General features: G+C 44.7%; 1 protein-coding gene across 6 annotated transcripts in view; it reads left to right on the top strand.

The window, feature by feature from the left end:
• CTNND2 (catenin delta 2) overlaps window positions 1-17088 on the top strand; it is a 1155395-nt gene that overhangs the window by 1032124 nt on the left and 106183 nt on the right. For all 6 annotated transcript variants that reach the window (XM_019521196.1, XM_019521188.1, XM_019521179.1 and 3 more), the window contains one exon: window positions 2907-3057. In XM_019521196.1, coding sequence (XP_019376741.1) covers window positions 2907-3057 — 151 coding nt within the window. The remainder of the gene's footprint in view (window positions 1-2906; window positions 3058-17088) is intronic.

Here is a 17088-nt window from a genome sequence, read left to right as displayed (position 1 = left end):
GGCAAGGGAAATCAGGGCTTAAGAGCGGGGGGGTTTTGTGTGGGGGGGGGGGGAGGGGGGTGGTAAAGGACCGATCACTTTAGCTACAGATAGCTGACAGTGCATTAGTCAGGTAATGCGCATAAATACTAACAAGTAAATACTTGGCTATTTAAAAAGCTCAGAATTGTCAGTTTTGGATATTTACAATATTTCTTAAGTTTAATACTCTTTTAGAAAGAGGTTATTTTTCTAGGACACATTTAATTGGAAGTGACTGATCTTTGAGATTAATTTTGGTTTCTTATCTGGTAAAATGTTCATTAAAGTTTATCCCACAACATAGTTCTAGAGAACAAACTAGGAGAAAAATAAAATAAGATCTAACAAGGTTCCTGCTGCTGCTTGTTTATTTTCTCTTATGTTACAGCCACCATTGTTTCATTGCAGAAAAACCTCCCTTGCCTAAAATTTACATTTCAGCCATGTTACATTACTGTGCTCAGTGATGCTAAGAACTCCACATTTCTTTAGCCTGACTAGAAAAGTTATTTTAACCAGTATTGCTTTTGTCTGCAACAAAGTCTAAAGACTTTGTCCAGTCAACTGATTTTGTGTTATCTATGGTAATTGAGGGGAAGTCATTGAATAACATTCCTTACATGCTGTTTCCTTTCAATTCTTCTACTTTCTCCTGAGTTATGTAACCTAGAACAAATATAGGTATTTAATATGGGGGCAGTCAAATCCTTGCCTGTGTGTGTATCTGTCTTCTCATTGTCATCATCTTAATTTGATATTCATATCCATAGTTAGAGTCTCCAGTCAATTTTGTGTAGAAATCCAGACAGTGTGCAAACATGAGGTGATCTAATGTACCCCTCATATGGGTACTGTATGGTACTACATGTGTGTGTTTGTGTCCACACACACACACACACACTATATTGCAATACTGCAGAGACTAAACCTAGTGTCACTGTCCACAAGATACTGCTATATACTCCTGTCTTTTATTTAATTGGGTTTTATTTTCCTTTGATTTCAGGAGACATATAGCTGAGCTATCCTGGCATGACTGTTAATAATACAAGGCTTGTGCAAAAGGAAAGGGCTTTGTAGTGTGACCTGACAATGTCAGGAGTAGAGCTCATTCTAATCTCCAGTGCCTTAAAGAGTTTCACAGATGAAGGCTTTATTTTTTATTTCAAGGATACCTTTTCTCCATCTCCCAAAAGTCTCACTGTTGGTTCTGGCAGCAGCAAAATCCATCCTGAGTCCAGCTGTAGGCTGAGGAGAGACAATCACTTAGGCAAACAGTAGGCCCTGAATTGCTTCAGAAGTTAGGACCAGGACCAGGACCAGGACCAGGACCAGGACCATGACCATGAAATGAAGGGAGAGCCAGCAGACAACATGCTCAGCCAAACTCTGTGTCAGCCGCACAGTACATGCCACTGTGTACTGGATATTTCTGTTATTCCAAAAAATGAGTAAACATATTCACTGGTCTCCATCTTTGCTTAATAAAATCTATGAGCCTCTGTGTCATGTGCTTCTCCTCAATTGCTTATCAACATTCTCCTACCAGACATGATCACCAGTCTAACACATGCCTTGCAGCCATATCCTTCACGTTGTGTACAGTGCATTATTATTTCAGATGATGAAATTGAAATAAGGCATAATGCCATCTCTGTGTATGACAAAACCCAGAATTATTGTTCATCATGAAGTAAAAGGAGCCTAAAACTGAGAGGTCTTGAGTATCTGCAGCTCCCACTGGATTCTGGTGATTTCTGTGAGCATTATGACTGCTTAGCAGTTGCTCTCAGATTTTAGGTTGAGATGTTGATAATCACATAATCATATACATACAAGCATCCTGATTCTGATCTCACTTATTTCATCAGTGTAAATCTTAAACACAGCTTTTATCACCCTAGGTTTAGGCACACAGCCAGAGGGAAACTAGGACTTAAAAACACCGCAGCACACAGACAGCAGCTGCCACTCTCAGCCAGCCCACACAACCCTTTCACATGGAAAATGCACAACTTGCTCAGTCAAAGCCAGATAGCCTTTTCCTCAGATTGTCTCACACTGATGCCATTCAGCTTCACACACATGGTTATCACATTCTGCAATTGCTTCAAGGGCATTTCACACACTGCCTCATTGCTATCTGCCCTGGTAAGATTTTGTACTTTTTTGTTAAAACTGTTCACCTTCAAAAACTGAAGTAAAGGGCTCATCCATATTGTAAGTTGAGTAAAAATATCTATCACTCTCAGCACCTCGTGAAGTAGATGTATTCAGATCAAAATCCCCATATTTTGCCCTGTTGACAAGTTTGATCTGATAGTCTTCCCATGGAGATTATTTACTATTTCAAGCAAGTTTTCTGCACATGGGGACTTCAGCGTTAGACGGTTACGATTAATAACAAGTCTAGTCGTGTAACTCTGCCCTCACTTTCCCTCCTAAACAATTTTCCTGCTATAAAAGGAATAATGAAGCACCTTCATGAATTTGGGTCTAGTAGCTCTCAAGTTGAGAGCCAGGAAGTATGTTGGCCTTGTAAACAAATTTTGTAATATAAAATGACTTTAGCCATAGGCAGTCATCATGCAAGACTGGTTTAGGATGTAATGAAGCCAAGCCATTGGCCTGCAAACTCAGGTGTGTAAGGATTAAAGTCAATTCATAATTTCATTTTTCTGTCACCAATAAAAGTCAATATGGTTTCCCAGGTCAAGGAGTTGCACAGCATCATAAATAGAAATTTTTCCTTTCACTTTGGAGTCTACAGCCAAATACTGCTTAACTCCCCAATCCTTTTTACACATTACCACACACCCCTCAGTTTCTTTAATAGGGTTCTCCATTCTTTACTTCAGTGTCCCTCACATAATATCTCTTTACAGTGGTCAGTGTATATCCGTGCTGCTGTCCGCAAAGAGAAAGGCCTGCCGATCCTGGTGGAACTGCTTCGAATAGACAACGACCGGGTGGTATGTGCAGTTGCTACAGCTTTACGAAACATGGCCTTAGATGTCAGAAATAAGGAGCTAATAGGTATGTTGTTTCCAAACAATCTATACATTTACCTGTTGCTTTGGTTTTGGGGTTTTTTTACCTTTTATAGTAGGATGAAGAAAAAAAGAACAATGCTTCTTTCTGTTTTTCAAGCAAAATTTCTTGACCCCTTTCTTTTAATGCAGCTCATTCAGGTGTTATTATGTGACAGTTCAGTCTGAGAGCTGTATTGTGAGGCATATTTTTAATTTAATTAATATAAAAGCATACCATTACCAGAAAAAAAGTACCCAGGATTTAGTCACACTGTAGCTTTTTAATTATTTTTTAAAGACTGACAGTAGTGGCAATACTGCTTCAGCACCTGGCACAGTGCCTGAAAGAGTAATACAAAAGTAATATTAAATGATCTTTATCCCAGTTCTAGGTACATTTCTTAATTAATTATGTTGTAGCCCTTCCAGCTAACTAAAAGTCACCCTAACATGGTAGATTTAGGCCATGGAGAATATTATTACAGTATGTTCATATCCTTGCTTTGCAAAACAGAATAGTTATTACAGTAAACCATGCATCACAATTCTTCTAATTTCCATGTAGCTTAAAAGTTGTTATTATTTTCAATGATATATTACTTCTTTATTACAGTTGCCCAAATTTTGGAGGGCAGGCAGTTTTTCCCAACTCTTCTTCTAGTGTTGACTAAAGAATTTTACCAATATATGCTTTGTTCTGCCTCCTTTTTTATTATTTGTATTCAAATGCTATCTAGATGTCCTAGCAAATTCTTTACCGCATTATGCTAGGCACTGTAAAAGCATAGGCTGTAAGACAGAGGAGTTAAGCAAGGGGCAGCCTCCTTTTTCACTGTAGTTTGTACCATGCCATTAATTAGCCCATTTCCTTTGTTGTCTTTACACTGCTTGGATTTTTTAATTGAAATTGAAATTTTTATTTCTTTCCCAAATCTTCAAGTTCCACATAAAATAATAAAGATGCACATGTTCAAATAGTGCTCTTTTAATAAGATGTTCCAAGTGCAACTGTGTTTGTAAAATATGGGTAATAACACACTGATCACATCATCTTCAAATGTTAATGTTCTAGGATTCCTGGGGGAAAGTTTGATATCAACAAATGTGGTTCAGTTTAAGGGGGAAAAAAGTCAGTCAATAGTTATTACCTAAAAAAAAGATTTTACTCATTCAGCAAGGAATAGATGCTTAGTGTTCAGATAGTTACAAAGCGATTCTAAGAAACTGCAATTAGTGAGCTGAACTATATATTTCCCAGAGGATTTAGAAGGCATATTACAGCACTGAAAAAACTTAATTTTGCCACTGTGACAGGAAATGCCCATAGTGCTGTTGGCTGTGATGTGTACATCTTACTTATTTGTTCATTGTTTTTTCTTTGGTACCATCACCACAGGATCTGAAAGTGTCACAAGTGTTAATGCTGCTATTCTTCTACCTCTCTTATGTAGCTAGAGATAGGTGTCATTCTCCATTGTACAAAAGGGGAGATGATTATGATTCATATTTGCAATAACGGTCGCTACTTTTTCTCCCTCTGTTTTTGGATGCTCAACATGACACATCTTAAATCTGATTTTGTGTTGAGTACTGCAGTTCCTGTTCACTTCTGCTCAGGCTGTAGATTGTCTATCAAGTCCAGATATTTGTCACTTCAGAGGAAAATTAAAATAAATAAATGCACATTGCTTTATATGGAGAGAGAAAAGCCTTTGTTTTTCAGTATTGTCCCTAAAGTTTTAGGCAGCGTCCAAAAGTGAAATAAGGCAGATAAATAGGCAAATTTAAATGATGTATCTCTTTATATATAAATATTTTAAAGCCTATCTCTTTATTTTAGCTATGTTTTGTTGCCTGCATCAAACTACACCTTTATAATAAAATGTCATCATGGTAAAAAGCAAAAGGCCTCAAAGATTCAAGACAGAGTGTGAGTCTGCAAACATTTACCATGAAAAAGTACCTGAGAAGCAGCTAACCATATAAGTAAAAGGTTGAAAGGTTAAGAGTTTACCTGTAGCAAACTGTTGATTTATTATTTGTTTCATTATTCTAGCCTCCTATACATTCCATTTATAGGAAAAGACTTTTAAATTATAGCGTCAAATAGAGGTGTGTGCTGTGAACAGCTCCTTTGGGCAAACTGGCTTTGTATATGCTTGAAATTCTACCTAATGTGCATGTAAGAAAGCACTTATTGCATTTTCTTAGTTATTGTCTTTGGTAATTATTTCCTGGATAGCTTTATCATTCAACACTCCTTATCAGCACTTATTTGTAAGTAAGGTTGCAGCAACTTTCCATACTATCTTATGTTAAAACTTTCTCACCTATGTTTCATAAACAATAAGTGAGGTAATAGGCAGGCAGGCAGGCAGAGTGGTAGGAAAGATATCTTTATTAAACCTGCTGAGAAGCCTGCATCACATACTTATGCTTCAGAGCTTGTTGAACTTCATCAACTTTCTTCAGTTCCGTTGGTCCTAGTACAACTTCCAAGTTGAGATTTTCCCCTTTTTCTTAATGTGTAGGGACAAACAGCTCCATTGACAGCACTGTCAAATTTTGGGGGGGGATGGGCAGTTCATAATAAGTATGTATTTCTAAAATTTCAGGGACAGAAAATTGCCTTCCAGCCCAGTCACAGAACTCATCTACCTCCCCTTTTGGAAAGGCTGCCAAAGCTCTTTTGGACTTCAATGACTTGCTGATGGACCAAACAATAACAGAGAGCAATAAAACACTACAGTCTGAGAATTATTTGCATATGCTCTCCTCTCCATGGTCTATCACTGTTTTGTTGTGATGTTTTTTTTGCGGGGGGGTTGGGAGGGGGAAGGGTTGTTTGTTTTTTTTCTTTAATTGTGCCTTTCACATTGAATCCAAGTTGGACAGGGACCTTCCCCCCGGACATATGTCAGTTTGCCTCAGATCTAATGTCTGGTGCTTTATAGGCACAAGATATTACTTCCTGACTCAACAATATGATGGCCATACCAGATGAGGCTAGGAGGATAAGGATACACATACTTTCTTTAATAGAAATGGAAATTTAGAGACTTGTAGGCATAAATAACATGCATTTTCTCTCTTTCTCCAGAAGTATTTTATACGGTATAGTTGTAAGACAAACTCTGAACTCAGAACTTAACAACTTGTCTCTTGATATTAAGCCCAGGATTATTGTCTGTCGTATGATAAAAGGAGGAACTTATTGTGCACATGTTAAATCTACCCTTTCAGCATGTATAGGCTTTGTTACACATTGTACTTTGAGCTGCTCAAATGTTGATCAGTGTTAGTGCTAGTTCAAGTTTGGAGCAGTTGCATCCAAGTGCTGAAACCTTCCCTGACTTTCCCTCACCTACACAACTTAGAGAGCCAGACTAAGAGCTATAGCTGTGGGTTGCCACTATGGTTAGGGACAGAAATTACACATAAATATGTGTAAGTGAATGTAAACTGGTTCAAGTCTGTAACACAGCAGAAGTTCAGTGGTACTTAAACAGGTTTCAAAATGGCCAAAACCAGTTAAAGATAAACATGGATTAATGTAGTATCAAACGTAACTGATTTAGGTTAAACTGGTCTATCACACTTCTGTCCCAGATCCCCTCTCTACTCAAGTTAACTCACAATCAACTCACAGTCCCCCAGCATCCCAGGATACTTTGCACTTCTCCTGCAAACTGCCTCCCTTCCCAGGGTGTGTGCGCTAGCCTTTGCCCAAGCTATCTGCTCCAGTCAAGCAGGGTTGGCCGCACTTCCAGCAAAGCCTCTGGTCCGTAGCCTGCATCCTGCCTGTACTGTCAGCCTAGCAGGGGCTGCAGGGTAGGTGCAGGAACAGAGCCCCCACAACCAGTCCTTGTCCTCCAGTTATCTGTGAGAGTTGCCCCTTCCTGCAGCTGGGCTAGTGAGAGCCACTGAGGTGCTGGGGGGAAGCACTCCCCTGTCCTGGGGCTACCACCCTGGGTTGGGGTCTGCCCACACGGGGGGAGCCCCATGCATGGGGGGGTTCCCCCACCCCAGACCTGGTCCTCCCTGCTGCTCATGTGGGTCTGACCAGCTTCAGGGCCACCGGGCTGGCTGCTGATCAATGTCCCCTGCCAGTCTCTGACCAACAAGGGGAGGAGGAAGAAGCCCCAATCCCAGTGCTGAGCTGGGATCTGCCTCCCTCTCCTGCTGGCCTGGATCAGGTCCACTGCTTCCTCCCACCCTCCCCATCACCCCCGATCCCCACTGACTTTCCCTCCACCCCCGATACATGTGGCTGCCCACACTGTCTGTCTCAGAGAGCAAAGAGGGTTAAACTGCCAGGGTCTGCTCAGGCCAGCTGGGCAGGTGGTTTAACCCTTTCTTCCCTGTCTGCCCCCTGGGACAGAGCCCTGGGAAGTCACAGGTAATCAGGGAGCGTTCAGTAGGGTGGTAAGTAAGCTTGGATCTGGGGTGCTGGGAGCAGGGCTCAATCCGAGGCAGCAGGGGAGGGGGGCAGACACTAGTTTGGCACCTGGACCAGTGCTACTTCCCCTCCCTGCAGGGGTGGGAAAGCAGGGGTTTGGGAACATATGCTCCACCAGCCTCAGCCTGGCCTGCAGGCTGGGAGGTAGTTCCAGCACAACTCTGCCTTCTGGCCTGAGTTAATGAAGGCTTCTTCCTGCTTTTCCAAACTGAAAACTGGATGGAAGTTCAGTTCCTTATCGATTCGATCTGCACAGCTTTGAGAAACCCACAAAGATTGAATTGCTTCTGCCTCCAGCTGTTTGACTGTCTGTACTATGACTACAGGGCTAGTAAGCCAGGACAGGCTTCTATCCCTACTGTAGGTGACGGTGTGTGAGAGATAGGTTTGGGTTAGGGATGTAAATATCATTAAAAAAACTGTTTAATCTCCTCTAATCATATCAGTTAAACAGTTAACAGATAGCACAATAGCTTGGTCACAGCAGCTGCTGGAAAATGCTCCCCCAGCCCTTGGGAGGGTTGGGAGAGGGGAAGGAGACAGTAGCAAGCTGAGCCAGACAACTCAGCCCACATGAAGCCTCAGGGTGGTGTCCCGGGGGGATGAACCAAGCCCCAGTGTCACGGTGGGCCGGGGTGGCTATTGACCATGAAAACAGGCGGGATTCTTGGCGATGGAGTACTGAGCGGCTCGGCACGGTTTCTTAACCAAGGTAGGTTTATTTGACTTACGCTTTTTAGGTGCAGGCAGAGTGATTCTTCAGTTACAGTGGTGCAATGGCACGAACAAACAACAACACAGGGGTCCGTTGGTCCACAGGATTCTTGAGCTATCTAACCCGGAGGCTAGGGGCGGCTGCCTGGCTCAATAGTCCTAGGACTGGTCAACGGCTCATAACAGGATTCAACTAACACACAGTACAACGAACTGTAACTCGTTGAGGATAGCGAGACGTGACGCCAATTGGATGGTTGGAGTGGTCGTGAAAATAGCCGGAATCGGGAACCGAAGTAAGATGTAATGAAGACGGGATCAACGTGTGCAGAGTCGAGCCAAACCGTGGTCAAGAAACGAAGCCGAAGTCAATTAATGAGACGTAAGTAAGAAGCAGCGGGAACTGTCACAGGCCGAAGTCGAGATCACAATCAAAATAGTTCATAAACCGGAGAATCGATATCACGAATGAACAATACAATCAAGAATGAAGATGCAGCAAGACAGCCAGAGTCCTCACAGGAGGAGACCAACAGGCCGGGAAGCCTTACTGAGAGAGATACTGAGACCAGGCACCGTCCTCAGTTCAAGCGGATCTCCCCCCGAGGGAGGGGCTCCTTTACCTTATATAACAATTTGGTGGCCAATTAGAATGTGTCCCTCAAAGAACTTTCTAGCCGAATGACATCATGCTCTTAGCTGACTGAGCATGCGCGAGCCTGAACTCTCTGCTGTTACCATGCAGGCGCAGGGCTGAAAAGTAGGTCAGCCTGACTGACAGCTCTTGGGGTCGCCCAGGGGACACAGGCTGGGTGAGTCCAATGGAAAATTCCATGAGCCTGTCTTGCGCATGTCAGTTCCAGTTCTCCCTCTCTCACTCCCTTTCTGCATTGGCAGCACGCAATCAAAACTTTACTTCAACAGGTGGGAGGGAGCACCTGTAAACAATCAGCTAATTTCTTAATTGTCATGTCATTAGATAATCTGCTGTTTTTCTCTTTAACCTCATAGGCTAAGGGTACTAGTCTCCCTCCACCTCCTCTCCTTGCTCCTCTCTCCATCCATCCCACCCTGCTGCCTTCTGGTTCCTACTGGGGCACCGCGTGGCTTCCCTTCCTCGCCTTCCCTGCCAAAATGTGCCCTGCCCCACACTAAAGGATAGCCAGTAAACTAACCTGTTATTGCTGGGTTTATTGTTTAAACAATTAATTGTTTAACCTTTCACATCCCTAGTTTATGTGGAGGGAGTGGGGAGAATATGAAGCTGGGAAGTGGATGGTTAATGGGATGGAGTGGGCAATCAATAGGAGGTGGAAAGGAAATGGGGGTGTGGGAAGGGTGGTGAAATGAAAGAAGTCAGCCACTGAATGAGAATTTAAAAATAATTTTTAAAAAAGGATTTTAAAAGAAATAAAGTAAAATAAGATCCCAGGTTTTAATAAATTGGGATTTAGGATTGGGGCTGGTCATGTTTCTTGAGGTGGCTGGGAGGTGGGAGCAGTTAGGGAACACACTTCTGAGGGAGCTACTGGCCCATGAAGGAAGCCCCAGCTTGTGGGGACCTGTCCAGCCCCCTGTCTTGCTCACCTTTTGACCCTGGACCAATCTGTGCATGTGACCTGGTTATGCTGGCATGTGTTCTGTTGGCTGTTTCCATGGGGTTGCATCCTTGGGGGTGAGAAGTCACTGTCAGGGGCAGGAGAGAGGGACTTGGCTTGGTGCCAGGACCACCCCATGAGCAGTAGAGTTCAGGGGGTGGAAAAGTTTCTCCACACAGAAAAGGAGGATGGGAGAGGTGACACTGCATCTTGGGATGCTGGAGGACTGCAACTTGGGCAGCTCACCTGTGGGGAGTGACCACATATTACTGGAACATGAGTCAGGTAATTAGAGATAATCCTACCCTGGAGTGGTGCAACTTTAAACTGCCTACAGTGTGCTTAAAACTAGTTTCAGGTGTTAACGTGGATAATCCAGGGATTAAGAGCTCCAGGACCACCTAAAATTAATGTGCAACAAGAACCTAAGGCAATTCCTTTGGTTGCATGAAATACAGCATTTGATGAGCAACATCTGACTGAATTTCTTTTTTTTTAGCAATTATATTCTTTGCAGGTTTTTAATGGAAGGAATCAATGGTTTTAATACTTTATCTGATGAGTGTATCAGAAATTTTATTGAGGTGCTTAGTTCCCTTTGATCCAAAGCAGGTTGAGTTTATAAAAGATAAGTAAAAGTTGTATGACTGGGTAGAAATCAGAGGTTTCTCTCTATGGGTAGCTCTGAAGTTTCTCCAAGGAAGCAATCTGACTGATTTTAAGCCTGGAAGTTACCTAAGGAAAGAAGGTAGCAACATGCTCCAGGAGGTGGGGACGCTCTGAAAACCACCATAATTAAAGTGCCTGGAGCATCTTGTGTATCAACGTCCTTGCACTGAAAAATGGCAGCAGGGGTGCCTTAAATGAAACTCAACGAATGAGCTTTAGTTAAATTGCCCCTGCTGCCATTTTTCAGCACAGGGATGCTAATACACGAGATGCTGGAATCTGCTGGAGCACAGTAATTACTGTTAGGGGGCAACTGTGATGCCTTCTAATGACTGTCTTAGTCCAGTCTGGCTCCTGCTCCAGCTTCTCAGAGTCTCACCCTGCTTTCTTTCCTGTCATGCCTTGCTGTTAAAGGTAAAAAGAGGAGCCTGCCCTCAGAGGTTGATAAGTCCAAGGTACTCTCTCTACCTCTGTATTCACTGCTTCTCTTGGCCTGGGGCTCCTCAGGCTCTGTTTGCTTTAATGGATGAATTTGTGGCTTCTTCTACCCCTACAGCCCACATGTTTCAGGTGATGCCTCACAGATGTCACTCTGGTGCTAGTAACTCCTCTGTATAGGCTTCAGCCTTCTTGGCCTTAGCCCACAGATTATTCTGGCTGTAGACCCGTAGCCTAGACCCACTGGCTCTGGCCTGGCCTTTCAATCTCCGCTTCTCAATGGCCCCTACATCACCTGCCTCTGGGCTCAGGCTCTGGCCTTCTTGGCTTCAGCTTGCCTGTGCCATTTGCTTCTGCCCCTGACTGGGCTCAAAATTTGAGCCACTGGGGTACCCCCAGAGCCTTCCTTTCACCGCCTACAGCCACACCCGGTCCTTGGTCTGACACTAGAACAAAAAAAAATGCAAGCCGCCACTTTAAACTCAAAATCCAACTCCTCTGGGTCATCATGCCACTGCCAAGTCACCTTCCCCACTCTCTCAGCCTTCTGGAGTATTTTCTGCACCTTGCAGCTCTCACTCCCCACCAGCCTGAGTTGGCAGGAGCTCCTTTAGGCAGCACTGCCTGTGTGCCTCAGGGGCCCAGGCCCCTTCAGCCTCCAAGGCAACTTATTGCTTTTCCTCTGGCTATTGTAGCAGTGCTCTTGCTGCCTAACCAAGGTCGTGCCCTACTGTTCTATAACTCAGCATCTAGCGCTGCAATAGGCACTTGCAACCTATGGACCCTGGCTGCCTATCCTCCTGCAGCTAGCCCAGAATCAGCCATCTTCTCCCCACCTGGGGATGTCCTGCTCCAGCTTCTCTCTGTGAGTAACAGGAGCCCCTGGCTCTGTTACATGCACCCTCAAACACGATAAGCTGCTCTGCATGGCCTACCTCCTAAACCTGTACTCTGAGTGTCCCTCCTGAACAGGATTTCACACACAACCCAACTTTATGCCTACTAGCCTGATGTTTACAGCATTCTCCAGATGGCAGTCTTGAGGTCAAATCTTCTATGTGTAGGTGGTAAACTTCTGGAAAAATGAATGGCAAAGCAGAAGGAAATGGAAAAATATAAATAGGGGAAAGAAAGTAAATGAAGCAAACAAAAAACAACTCTACAATAGTTTCTGGGTTGCTGGAGAGGTTGTAGTGTGGTTATAGTGACATAAGCTAATATTTCATAACATGAAAATACAGGAATACACAGCACTGTAAAATACTTTCAAAAAGGTAGTGGGAGGACTGAGAAGGGAGCACTTGATGAAAATAAGTTTGAGAACCACTAGACTGTAGGATATTCTGAGATAGATGTGTCTCCTGTTTAAGCTGGTCTGCTAGGTATAACGATTAAATATTCATATGGGCCAGAAAAAGGAAATGAGTGACTCCTGTAGCTTGGTGTTTTGGGCACTCGTGGGATATGGAAGAATAAGGTTAAAGTTCCTGCTCCAATGAATATTTAATTATCTATTCAAAGGGGAACAGCTTCAATTGGTAGTTAGGCCACTTTCCTAGGAGTTCAGATCAAATCAGGCCAGGCAGAGGAGAGACTTAATACAGATTTCCTGCATCCCAGGTGAATGCTTCAGCAAGGCTATCACGCAAGAGATGGGGCAATACTACTAGTTCCATGCTGCATTTTGTGCAAAAAAATTATAAGTCTGACAGACATCTAATTCCAGGAGATGGTCCACATCTGTGAACTGTGAGTGGATGGAGATGACAAAATTCCCTTAAGAGATTGGGCCAAGGCCTCACCCTTTCCTTCAGCTTTTCCAATAGCTAGCTTAGGCCAATTCCCACTCAGTGGGCTGGCTTCTGTGATTGCAGATCTTAGTCACTTCGCCTGAAAATGGTAATTTGTATTATTATTATTATTATTATTATTATTACCATCATCAACATTATCTCTGGCAAAGGGGGGCCCAATACTAGAAGTTCTCTTGGAGTCTAGGTATGGTGCTGTCCAGGAGGTTAGCCAAGCATCTAAAAGTTAGCACTGCAACATTAAGCCTAAGTCTCCTTTGTGGATCTGGACCTAAAGGTTTGATTGAAAGATGCTAAAGTTAAGAGCAAAACTGTCATTGACTTCAGAGGGTTTTGACTCTACTCGTTAAGCAGGACCATCAAAAAACATTCTGTGGAGAAGGCCAAATCTTAATCATTACCCTGATCTGATGGGCACTTCATGACTATAATTTTGTCTGCACTTCTTAAAATTTGCCACTTGCACTTGCAGTTTCCTAGTTGCACATACATTTCATGCACACATTTATGAGCATTTGTATGCCAGAGTTATTTGAAATTTGTGCCTTAAAGTTTCATCATTGAATTGTAGACTTGGCATCCCTTTGAGATGAATGTGAGCAGTTCACACCCTTGTACAGTTATAGTTTCACAGTGGTGTATTAATTCATTTTTGGAGGGTTCTGTTTTGCAGCCATAAGAACTGGAAACTCAATATTTTCAATATGAAAGTTTACATTTTGCACACTGTAAATTGGCCATGGAGGCTAGGTTACTGCATATAGCCCAAAATTGGCTTCCTGCCAATAATGGTTACACATTTAATAACATTTCTTTGCTTCAGTATTAGTATTAGCCACAGACGTACTATCTTGATTGCTTCTCAGCTTACAAACAGCAGCAGTTGTCTTCTTCTTCTTATGTCCTTGTCATAACTAGATGTTTTTCCAGAACTGTGTACAAGCAATGGCTCTTTCCACTGCAGCAGCAAGGTCCTCTTTCATACAGGTCTCACCAAAGAAAATGAGCAGGTACTCCATGATCTGCACTTCACTGAACTCCCATATATTCATGTCATTAGAGTAGCCTCATTTGATAATGTTTGTTTTTGATCTTCCAGTTTGCATTCTCAGGTGGTTCAGGCCATGTTGGCTAGTCATTATCAGCCCCTCTGGAAAGGTTTTTCTGGGGTTCCAGGTCCATTCCAGGGCACCTGATTGCATGTAATCTTTCCTTCCATAACCTCAGTCATGCCCTGTCAGCCATCATGTCCAAGGGTGGAACACAGATCACAAAACTCTTTCGCACGTTAAGCCGTTTGGTTGCTTCTGTATGACCATAGGGTGGATGCCTGGGGTTTTTCATCTGACATGATCTTTCCTTTTGGCTCACTATGTTTCTTCTGATATCAAGCTATGCAATGCCAGCCAGTAAGTACAAGGTATCCTTTAGTACTGGCCTTTGACATCCTGTTATTTCACAATAGCTACCGTTTAGAGCTGGATCTAGATTCTTGGCATGAAGTGATTGTTCCAGTACTGGACATGCATACTCTACCATGGAGTAACACAAGGCAGTATCAGTGGTCATGGGCGCCTGGTGTCTCCCGAGTCAGGGGGGCACTTGCCCCCCCAGTGGCCAGTTATTGACGGGGTGTCCCCCACAGCCGATCACACCAACCAGGTGTGGTCCCCCTGCAACTGATCCCGCTGACCTGCAAGTGGCAGTGGCATGCCACTGACACTTCCAGGAGAGCCCCCACTCCCTGGCTTTCAGAAGGGCCACCAGCGTTCTCACCTGCCACCCCATCAGGGAACGCTGGCTGTGAGGAGGTGCACCAGTGCTCTCAGGGGGTGCATGTGCACCCCCTATGCATCGCTACTGTCAGTGTTTCATAATGTAGCAGGATTTGCTCCCCACTTCGAGGTGACCAACTTTCAAAGTATGTTATTGCAGATGCTGACTTTTCCTTCATCTTCTCTATGTGTGCTTTGAAGGGAAGTGTTTGATCCAATGTAACCCCCAAGTACACAGGATTCAGGCAACTCCATCCCAGGCAGTGATTAATTTTTACTTGACTTCTCTATGACTAAGTGAAAGGCTGTGACCTGCATGTTGGTTGGGTTGGCTCGTAGCTGGTTCTTATTATACTAATCTGAGAGGTTGCTCAATTTGTTCTCAACAGTGGTAAAGTACCTCTCTTGTGCTGTGATGCATAGAACATCAGCATATGTGAAGCTCCTTATATTGCTCTGTATATGTGGGTCATTGGTATATATGTTAAAAAGGATCAGAGCTAGCAGACTGAGAGGCATTTCATTGTCATCTTCAGTGGCTGCACTTCTTACACAGTTCTACTTTAAAATGTCTATTCTCCAAAAGAGATCAGGTGAGCTTTACTAGGTGATAGTTATGCATCATATTATAAACTTTGGCAACTGGGTACTGGTGGTTGACTGTATTGTATACTGCTGATATGTCTACAAACACAGCACTTGTTATCATCTCCTTCTCAATTTCATCTGTGATGGAGCAGCTTTAGTGCTCCATTGCTTTAAGGGCTAGAGCACCCGGCTGCCAAGCATTGGATGAGGGCGGTCATTTTGGAGAGCTCTGTTACAAGAGCAGAGCAGTTTGTGTTCAGCAGCCCTAGGAGTAACATTGCCTGGCAGAGCTCTTGCTCCAGGAAGGTCTCAGAGGTAAGGGTGAGGCTATGAGGAAGAAGTAGGCCTCATTGGTCCTGGACATGACCGGAAACTGCACCCTGACAGGGTAGGGAGGTCTGGTGGTCCTGTTTGTGGTGGGGCAGGGCCACTTAAGTGCCAGTTTTGAGGACTGCCCCAGTGTAAGGCAGGTTGGAGTACCTAAACCTGTGCTTCCACCTTCAGGCTGGCTTTGGAGACATTTCAGGGCCAGGCACGCAGAATAACTGCACCTGAGCCCTGTGGGGCGGTAGACCCTGGAGATGAGCCAGGCACAGCAGGAGAGTGCTACCTGAGTCTACAGAGGTGTTCTACCTCAAGCCCTGGGAAGAGGGCAGAGTGGTGGGTCAGGCATGGCAAGTGGAGTGCCACCTGAGCCTACGGGAGTGGTTGACCCCGAGCCTGAATGGTTGAGTGGAGTAGCGTGGCCCCTGAGAGAGGGTGGAGTAGTGTGGCCCAGAGTTTGGGGAGGTGTTGTGAGGCCCCAGAGATGAGGAGGCAGTTAGGCAGCCCAAGTAGGAAAGCAGAGTGTCATGGGGTGCAGTTGTAAGGCCCCCAGGAAAGAGGAGGCAGTGGACAAGGCCCAGTGTGTGCTACCTGACTGGAGACCAGGTGCTAGACTACCAGTGTGAAAGCCTGATGTATGCCCCAGGTTGGAGGCTGGGTGTTAGGCCGGATATGGAAGGCCCAGTGTGTGCACCAGAAGGGAGGCCAGGAGCTAGGCCTAGAAATATCTGCAAAGATAAGGGATACGTGTAGGGCTGGTTAGAGCATGTACATCTGGCCTTGACAGCCTCCTGCCTATTAACATCAGAACAAAAGGACATCAAAGTGTGGCAGGTGAAAGAGGTGGGCCCAAGGACAAAAAGGAGTGGGCTGGTCTTACAACCAGGCTGTGAGATGGCTCATTTTGTCACACCATCTTACAGGAGCAGCTGTAAGAAGTACCAATGCAGAAGCTAATTGTGGGTGCCTGAATGGATTAGGAGATATTAACTCAAAGGTGTACCTTTTCCTCCGCTTTACTACACTATTTCTAATATGGTTTAAGTCAGTAGTAAGAAGTATTCAAAATCACAGAGTAGGGGTGCACTGATAAAGATTTTTTTGGCTGATCCTGTTGGCTGACTATTAACCAGCCATATCAACCAATACCGATCCAATTGCCAATATGCAGCCCAGTAGCTTGGAGAGCAGCAGCCTGCCAGTAAGACTGTGTGGGGGAAGGGTCATGGGTGAGGGAAGGGTCGTTGGGGGGGCACACTGAGGCCCTCACAGTGGGGGAGGGTGTGGGGCTGTGGCAGGGGCAGGTGCTGCCCAACTGGGACACGGAAGGGCATGGGATGGAGCCATGGGCAGCTCATCTGAGGGGTGGGGGCAACCCTTGCCACTGCATGCACCCCTGCGGGAGGTATGGAGGCATGTGCCCCACCTGGATTTTTGCGTGGGATGAGGGCTGGCTGCCCACTATGGGCTTGAGGCCAGGGCCTGCTTCAGCCTCTTCCCAGCAGGGGGCCTGGGTTGGGGTGGGCTGGGGCTGCACTTGGGGCGCACAGGGATGGGGCAGGAGGTGGTGCTGGGAGGGGGTTCAGCTACAGCCACCCAAAAATTCTCTGTAGCCCCCCATAGCCCCACACCACTCCAGCTGGGCAGCACCTACCCAGC

Source organism: Gavialis gangeticus, unplaced genomic scaffold (genome assembly GCF_001723915.1).
Source record: "Gavialis gangeticus isolate Ggan-Ray unplaced genomic scaffold, GavGan_comp1, whole genome shotgun sequence".
Classification (NCBI taxonomy): Eukaryota; Metazoa; Chordata; order Crocodylia; family Gavialidae; genus Gavialis; species Gavialis gangeticus.
Note: the sequence above shows the minus strand (reverse complement) of the source record. Positions and strands in the feature narration are given on the sequence as shown.